The sequence below is a fragment of the Bidens hawaiensis genome, unplaced genomic scaffold, assembly GCF_021521415.1.
Source record: "Bidens hawaiensis isolate Kalapana, Puna unplaced genomic scaffold, B.hawaiensis_p1.1 tig00019677_1, whole genome shotgun sequence".
In the NCBI taxonomy this organism is placed as follows: domain Eukaryota; kingdom Viridiplantae; phylum Streptophyta; class Magnoliopsida; order Asterales; family Asteraceae; genus Bidens; species Bidens hawaiensis.
The window spans coordinates 212,238-221,227 of NW_027492989.1; the positions used below are offsets into that span (position 1 = coordinate 212,238).

The 8,990-nt window shown below is 34.2% G+C and overlaps 2 protein-coding genes across 2 annotated transcripts; one reads left to right on the forward strand and one right to left on the reverse strand.

Moving 5' to 3' along the window:
• The first annotated feature begins 942 nt into the window (after positions 1-942).
• On the forward strand, positions 943-1,933 carry LOC143558986 (ras-related protein Rab2BV-like). Its single transcript, XM_077047706.1, has 2 exons — positions 943-1,255; positions 1,445-1,933. Exons 1-2 carry the CDS (start codon positions 1,091-1,093, stop codon positions 1,931-1,933), a joined length of 654 nt encoding a protein of 217 aa, XP_076903821.1. The 5' UTR covers positions 943-1,090.
• Positions 1,934-3,174: 1,241 nt separating this feature from the next.
• Positions 3,175-8,685, reverse strand: LOC143558988 (protein DA1-related 2-like). Its single transcript, XM_077047707.1, has 12 exons — positions 8,566-8,685; positions 8,319-8,482; positions 8,139-8,226; positions 7,948-8,059; positions 7,061-7,181; positions 6,877-6,960; positions 6,673-6,792; positions 5,200-5,412; positions 5,056-5,118; positions 4,430-4,545; positions 4,270-4,328; positions 3,175-3,552 (listed from the first exon to the last, which is right to left on the reverse strand). Exons 1-12 carry the CDS (start codon positions 8,612-8,614, stop codon positions 3,227-3,229), a joined length of 1,515 nt encoding a protein of 504 aa, XP_076903822.1. The 5' UTR covers positions 8,615-8,685; the 3' UTR covers positions 3,175-3,226.
• Between the last annotated feature and the right edge of the window lie 305 nt (positions 8,686-8,990).

Here is an 8,990-nt window from a genome sequence, read left to right on the forward strand (position 1 = left end):
ATCCAGCATCTGGGTTTCCTCGGTTTTGTAATGGGCTAAATCTTAATCGGATTAATAGGAAAATCCGCAACACATTCAGAGTCTTGAAAGTTAGCATATGCATTTTGGTACAAGACTCACTAAGGGCGAAGCTTCACTAGGGCGGGGGTGGGCCCGGCCCCCCTGTTTTTTTACGTAGTAGTATAAATTGATCATTTTTTGCCCGAAAATTTTTATACATAGTGTAAATTTTTATACATAGGGCGGGGGTGGGCCCAGCCCCCCTCGTTTATGTTTTACTGATACATTTTGAGCCCCCCCCCCCCCCCCCCCCCCGACGAACTCGTCCAAGCTTCGCCACTGGTGAATACCCGTAACCAACTAGTTAGGTTTCATTGTTGGAACAATAGATAATTTAGGTTTATACCTGAAGATGAAAAAAAAATATTTATTAGAGAGGAGGGAGTCGTCCTAGTTTCTCATATTCAGATGTTATGTTAGCGTCACATCAACTTTTTTGACGTTTTTCCAGTATTTCTCTACTTTTGCTAATCTCCATCAACCTACTTCAAATCTTATATAACCATTCTCATTTCCATGAACATGCCTAATTTTCAGATTTCATAGGATGTACGGTCGGCTGTTAGCGAAAGTATGAAGGTGTTTGGTGTAATTAGAAGATAAGTCAAAGGAGTGGTAATGAATCCTGTGAGTTTGCAATAATTAATTTAAAATGACATGAGTCAACTATGATAATTAATTAATCCCACCATTTTCTGATGGTTTAATTCCTTGTGAATCACCAGTTAAACTTCCCATTTGTTCGGATTTTCTGTTTCTTCCCATTGGTCCTCACTCACCCTTCTATCAACTCTTACCTTCCTACAGAATTAATGTCTTGTTCTTAATTAATCAGCCATTTATGCATGGTGAGTACTCATTTTATTAATCTGCATGCATGCATGTATATTATTTGTTTTAAATCTCGGAAAGTTATCCCACCATCAGAAAAGGGTGATTTGTTTTTATTAATTATTTGTTTGTTTTCTTGGGTGTTGTGATCTTTGTTGAATGTATGTTTATAGGTTTGTGGGAAGTGTAGAAAGAAGGAATGGCATATAAGGTGGATCATGGGTATGATTATTTATTTAAGATAGTATTGATTGGGGATTCTGGTGTTGGAAAATCCAACATTCTTTCTAGGTTTACGCGAAATGAATTCTGTCTCGAATCTAAATCTACCATTGGTGTCGAATTCGCTACAAGGACTATTCAGGTAGGTTGGCCGGCCTTCTCATTATGCTAGTGAATGAACCAAACATGAACAGACGTTTTGTTAAATATAATTAAACGAATGAATAAAAATGCATGTCTAACATTTTTGAAAGAACATTAATACGAACAAACATAAAAGAACAAGAACATGAACTTTTTGAAAATGGGATTAAAGAACATTACAATGCAGGTGGAGGGTAAAATAGTAAAGGCACAAATATGGGACACCGCGGGTCAAGAGAGGTACCAAGCAATCACAAGTGCATATTACCGAGGAGCGGTAGGTGCACTCTTGATATATGATATAACAAAGGCCCAGTCATTTGAAAATGTTAAGAGATGGCTAAGGGAACTTAGGGACCATGCAGACCCCAACATTGTGATCATGTTGGTTGGCAACAAGGCCGATTTGAGCCACCACCGAGCCGTTCAAGAGGCCGATGGTCAAAAGTTAGCCGAGCAAGAAGGGCTTGTGTTCCTAGAGACATCTGCATTCGAAGCGTATAATGTTGAAAAGGCGTTTCAGATGATATTGGTGGATATATATAAGATAGTAAGTAAGAAAGCCTTGGCTGCTCAAGAAGCTGCATCTTCTTCTGTTCCTTTTCCTAGTCAATCAACTGCCATAAAAGTTGGTGATTATGATAAAAGTTCTCAAAGGAAATGTTGTTCTAGTTAAGGACACAAGGAAGAAAATTATTATGTGTAAGTTTGGTCAAGATTTACAAGAAAACCAAGGCATATAGAAGTATAGAGGTAATGTTATTTTTTCATTTTTGTTTTTGGTGTAAAGTGTCGAATCCCATCAACCTCAATGGCCCATGCATAATCAACTCAGGCTTATCACATGAGAGGTAAATCAAACTCACGAGCAGTCGGTGGTCCAATCAAATTGATCTTGTAACGCATACGATGTTAGATTGACTATGGTCACTTTCTCAAATCCTACATTTTGGAGAAAGTAAGTGAAAGGATGTGTAGGTTAGACACAAAACATTTGGTCTTTTTTTTTATCTTTGTTGGTTTTGGAGCTTTGATAGGTTTATATAGACTATAGAGATCGATTATGATAAATATATATTTGGATTCATTTTTCATTTTTTAATGTTGTTCCAATTAAACACTTATAAAGGAATTCAAATTTTTATTAGCATGAAATATTTGTGTTGCTATCATGCTATGTGGTTTCTTGTAGTTATTAAAGGTATTTGAACTCGGTTTATTTAACTATAAAAAGCTCAAGTTAGACTCGTAAGAGTCTTGTATATAAAACATGAGTTTGGCTCATGAACGAGTTTACAGACTCGGCCTCAGCTTTAGTTCATTTTGTTGGGTTTGTGTGAAGTGTAGGTTGAAGTTTATTCTTTAAATGAGTTCTTGAGACTCAAGCTTAGTTCAAACTCGTTTAGGTTTAACTAAAGTCAAGCTAGCTTTAAACGAGTCATGTTCAAGTAGCCATTTAGGCTTAGCTTTATACGAGCCATGCTCATAGTTGAAGTAGCCATTTAGGCTTAACTAGTTGAGTTTGAGTAGCTTACTAATATATATAAGTATTTCTTTACTTATTTTTGCTTTTGTAGTTTTGAGATTATACAATTATTATGACTTAGTACATAAACTTATGCTTTGATTAAAAAAAATGGCAAATACAATCACACATATATAAAGAACAAGCAGTAGCACAAAACTTGAAATCTTATCAAGATCTTAGAAAACTTTTGATGTTACATGTTAGAAGTTCATAAAATAGTATCAAAACAGAAAACACTCATTACCAATTACAAAAAACATATATATATCACTTTTGGAGGTTAAGTGCAAACAAACTAAAAACAACTCTTCTTGCACACTATCTCAAAAAAGAAAAAAAAAAACTCCATAAAAACTTGGAATCATTCGACCATATTGATCCTGATCAAGAGTAATTTGTGAAAAGCATATGCAAAAATATGTTTATATAGAAGGCCCGAAATCACAGTGGGAAGCTTCCAGTGAGACGAATGTGATCCAGTGTTCTTCGTAAACCGTATGTATTAACAGCTGCATTAGCAGCTCTAAAACCCCCTCCATATGCTGGTGATGCATCATTAGCAATTTGATGCATGAAAAATTCACCTAACTTATTCTCGGCCCTTGATTTCCCGCCTTTTTTGGAGACCACTGATGACGACGACGATGATGATGATGTTGATGTTGACGGTGTTTTTTTTAATCCGGGCATGATTTCGGATTCTAACCACATGTATGCAAGCACTTGACATATACCTTCTTCTACATCAGGGTTCATTTTCCTGTAACCTATTTTTAAAAGTAAAAATAAAAAGATTAAAAGTGATAAAAGTATAAAGAAAGAAAAGATAGAACAAAAAATAAAGAATTCATAAAATTGCACTTTTGTCCTATAGTTGTAAGTAATAAATAAGTATTTTACAGAAACAAAATATTTAGTTTTCACGGCGGCTGTTTATTATCTGAGTCATTAAAATTAAAGGAGCTGGGTAAGAGGCTCTATGATTGATTTAGAGATATTCTTTTAGTGAACCAAAAACCACTTTGGTGCTGACTAAATCACAAGTGACATTTTAATAAAATCATTAAAAGATGCCAAACATTTGTTAATTATTGTTTCAGCTTTTTAAATACATAAGTTGTTTAATTATTAACATCTACCTAAAAAACATAAATAAAAGTGAAAAAAAAATATAAAAGAGAAAAAAAGAAAGAAAGGAAAAAAGTAAAAAAAAAAACAAAAAAAACTACACATTTTGTCCTTTTAGTTGTAAGCGGTAAAATGGGCATTTACAAAAATTAATAGAATATTTAACTTCAGTTAGTAAAAGCTGAAAATGAACTAATGTGTACCAGTTTTTTTATATAAAAACTATGTTTTGTAACTAGCTTAGTGTAAGGGCACAACCTAAACACGTAAGTTACTAAATGTATCAAATTATTTAGATAATTTAATATGTGAAATATAATTTTGATTCTTGAAAGAAAAATAACTAATTTAGTTACCCTTAACACGCAACCAACCATGCATCAACTCATGTGCAAGAATGGATCCAGTTAGTAACCTACAAACATTTGATTACCAAAAAAGCCTCAAAATTTATTTCTCTGTGTCATTTGTGAAGACAAATTAGTTTAAATAAACAAAGCGCGATAAAGGTATCACCTTGGAAGACCATATAAAACAAGAATGGCGCTAACTTCACATCTACGGGTAACCTTCTGCTGCTGAGTTCTCATTCCAACAAACCGATTGCCACCAATTCTCGGCCTTTTTCGTACCTGCAAACAAATAACAAAAATATTATTCATTGATGTAGAACACGCAAAGTAACAACTAACAAGTACGTTATTTGTAATATAAGAATAGCTAGTATAATAAAAATAATGCATGTAATTAAGATAAAAACGTTATTCGCAAAGTAAAAATAATTGACAATAAAATGTTACTTGTAAAATACAAAAGAATTAATCTAGTAATACCATAAGTAAAATAAAAACAATTAATATAAAAATACTCTTGGTAGAATAAAAATATACGTAAAATATAAAACTTTTGACATTAAGTTTATTTGTTATATAAAATAAAGATAATAATTTTAAGAAGCATGATTGAAAAATATTTCTAAAAAACTAAAATAAATAGTAAAAAATAAAAATGTTTAATTTATTATTGTTTAATATAAAATTAAATAAGTAATATAAATATAAAAATAAACAAAATTATTGCGCAACAAAGTCAACAATAAAAAACGGCTATTTTGGGAATTTTGCTGTTGTTAAAAGGCGTACACTTGGTACAGTGAGCTCTTCAGAAAGGCATACACCCCTTGTCTCAGGCAAATGATGGAATCCCTGAAATATAAGATTGTAAAATCAGAAAGTAGCAAAAATATTATGTATTGGAAAAGCATAATAAGAACCAGTTGAAATTACATTTTTCTCCCTAACAATCGCGTCGTTAAGAGCGTGGCTTTCAACAAGAAGCATGGGAATTTGTTGATCAAGTTTCATGTTCAGTCCCTCATAGTAGTCTCTAATGGAGTGGTAGAGTGGTTGGCAGTCACCGGTATCCATTATCGCAGATTCCATGCATTCCAAGCATATACTCCTTCCGTCTCCTAAAGAAGTGTACCGAACATTCACCGACTGTGTCATGTTGAAAACATCATATTCATAATTACAAATATTATTTGCGTGTAAGAAGTAAGAACGGTTAAATGTAATATTTTCATCACAAAACATTACTATCATAAAGAAATTGAAGTCCTTGGAAAAGAGTTGGCTGACTCTTATCTGAAGTCTGGACTAGCTAGATAAAGGGAAACATGGTAGTAAAAACCCGAACTTCAAACGGGCATAACGGAATTTGTGCCTCATGAAAGGTAATATGCTTTTGATTTTATCAAAGTTTCTTGAGATTTCTATGCCTATGTTTTTTCTTGCTTCCAATTTGCGTCACATGTTCCCATTTGAGGTAACTTTTGTATTTGATCCGTTTGAAAAACGAAAGTTAAAAACGCAACCAAGATAGACTCATTCATAAAATGCCTTAAGATTAACATAACAAACAAGGCCATTTAGTTTTCGCCATTAGAGGGGAAGGGGCACCCATATGTGTAGGGTGTATGGCTTACAAACCACATTGCAACACCACCCCATCCCATGTGGGTAAGGTGCATGGCTTCATTTCATGGCAAAGGTTTGCCACACAACATTGATTCATTATTGGTCATTAAAAATTAAAATGAATTAATGAAATTTTTGGGTACTTGTGAGTAGGTGCTGCCTGTAAGTTTGTGGTTTTTGGGTAGTTAATGGTATAAATGAGGTGACATTACATTATTGATTAATGCATGGGTAATACCCATGAGTGCCCTTCCCCTCTTAGAAATGTTTATTTTGGAATATTGCCAAAAAAAAGGTATAAAGATCCCAAACGTCTTGGTGCGGGATACGAATACTTTCTCTCTCATCAAAAGAGTATGAAATGTTCGGTTTTGACACTAAGAGGAGTAAAAGCATAATTTTAATTGTCGAAAATATATAGATATGAAAGTTTTATCTTTTTACAAATTTAGGGACTACAAATTAATAGTTCAATTTTGTCAACTTTTCCTTCAATTTTATATGAATGTAAAATTTGGATTACCCTTGTTGGCAATTTCCCCCTTTTATTTTGTAGAACATATTCTTATACAGAAAGAAACGAAATGAATAAATAAGTTTGGGTTAAGCTTCTGAGTCACATATTTGATAATGATATAAATGAATCTAACTTGAAACTTAATGTCAAGGATGATAAGCTTCTGAGTCACATATTTGAGACCATATTCAGTTGATTTAATAAACTAAAACAAAATCGAGAAATTATGTAAATGAGTTTTGCAATAACACGAGACACCATACCTCCAACCGTTCACAACTACAACATCGAGCCATATTATCATGCTCATGAGCAGGACAATACCTTTGAGACCAAAACGGGTGGCAACGGTACTCTATCAACCCGGCTGCATTTGTGGGAATCTATGAAACCAAACATAATATTACACAATTAATCTATATATTTTTGCACTTAGGGGTTTCATAGTTTAACCACAGTTTCCTTACATATTGAAAGCAGACTTCACATTTGGGATGAGTCAAGTCTTTAAAGCAGGACTTATGGTAAGCCTCTTTCCCTGATAAGGAGAACTTGAATCAACAAAAAAACAAATAAGACAGGCATTCAACAGCATCATTTGACCTTACAAAAGTCAAATGAGAAATAGGTTCAAATCGAACAATTGTTTACCTCAAGTTCAGTGATCGGGTGACCACAAGCACGACAACGAAAACACTCCGGATGAAAAAAGATGCCCATGCATCCCAAATAACTGTTGCAACCAATAAATTGGTTGCAGCCACTACATACTCTGAAAATTATATATGCACCACAAGATTAGTCTCAGTCAAATTATTTAATTGAAAACTTGTTTTCTAGAGGTCTAGCCTATAAAACATCACTAAGGTGGCATACGCCATATGAGAAGGAGAAAATGGTCATATGGGTCGTATGAGTGGCAAATCACATGGCATGTATGATGTTTATGACTGTCAAAGAAATGACTGACGTGGCCATTGACAAAGTTATATGACCCGTATTACCATTTTTCATCCTATCATACGGCACGTATGATGAGGCAGGCTCTAATGTGCAGAATTGATTTGACATCATATAGCAATATGACATCAAATAGCCCATGCGATTTATTTGACTAACATTTCTCATGTGACAACTGACAGAGTCATATGATGACCATTTCTCATCCCATCATAACCCGTATGATGTAATTGGATCGATGATCATTCTCTTCTATTAGACCACTATTTATAATTACAACGTAATCTCCTATTTAGAGATAGCAAACCAACACTAATTAAATGCTAATTACAAGGAAAATAATATTTTCTAAATATAAGGTCTATTAGACAGGCTTTGGTGTACAAAGCTAACTGCCCGTATAATGTTTTTGACTAACAAAGAAACGACTAATGTGACTACCAACAAAATAATAGGATGACCATTTTTCATCCTAGCATACAACACGTATGATGTGATGGCTCTAGTGCGCAAAGTTGATTTGGCATCACACAACTTGTATGATATATATAACAGACAGGAAGATATACTATAAGTACCTATATCCCATGGGATTATATTCGGTAGGCATATTTGAAGGGTGCGGTGGATGAAAGTTATCCTGATGTGATTTTTCAAGATCTTCATTATTGCTCGGTTGCCACCCGTATCCTGGAAAACGAACTCAAACTCAAAATGTATGTCGAACGATAAAGATTAAATTTTTTTTTACAAACTACTAACAACTTACCATTCGGTTTCTTTAAACCTTCGGCCAAAGAAAGTGCAATTGCTCGGTCTAATTCTTCCTTCTCTTTATCACTCCTTGACCGATTACCCTAAACAAATTCTAACATTAACAGTTATGAAAACAAAAACTAAACCAAACAACATACGAGGTAATGAGACCATATATAGAGATCGTAGTTACCGAAGATCTAACCGGAGCACGCAACACCATACTTTCGTCTCCACTAAACTGAGGCGACGAATTCCCACCATTAACCGATCCACGATTCGACCCACCTTTTAAAAGCTTACTCATCCATTTCATAAACCGCGACTTCCTCTCCGTGTGTGTAGAAAAAATATCACCTGATTCAGAAACTCAGGCATTTCATCACAAATACGAATACAAATACAAATACAAATACAAAAGATGTCACCTGATTACGTACCATTGGTACAAGGCTGGGACAGGTGTCTAACGTTCCCGGAAGACGACATGATGCCGTATGTATAGTGTGGCACACGGGTTTGAAGAAAGAAAGGGAAAAAGATAATGCTAAAATATCGAAAACCGGAAGCGAAAGGCATGGTGATAAAAAGGTAGAGGAAAAGCATGGGAATAATCTTGAAAAGTAAGATAGATAAACAGATAGATTCGAATGAAATGAAAAGAGTTCTAGAGCAATGGTTATAATTGAAGGTGTGTGTGTGGGTGTGTGATTGGATGATGAATGAAAACCAGTGGGGTTGAAGATAGAAAGAGAGATGGCATCTTCAAGATCTTCTGGGTTTTACATTTGGATAACAACTTTTGAAATTGAAGTTTGCCGGCAAAAAAGCAACGGTTTATATTTGTTTCATAGGTTTAACATCT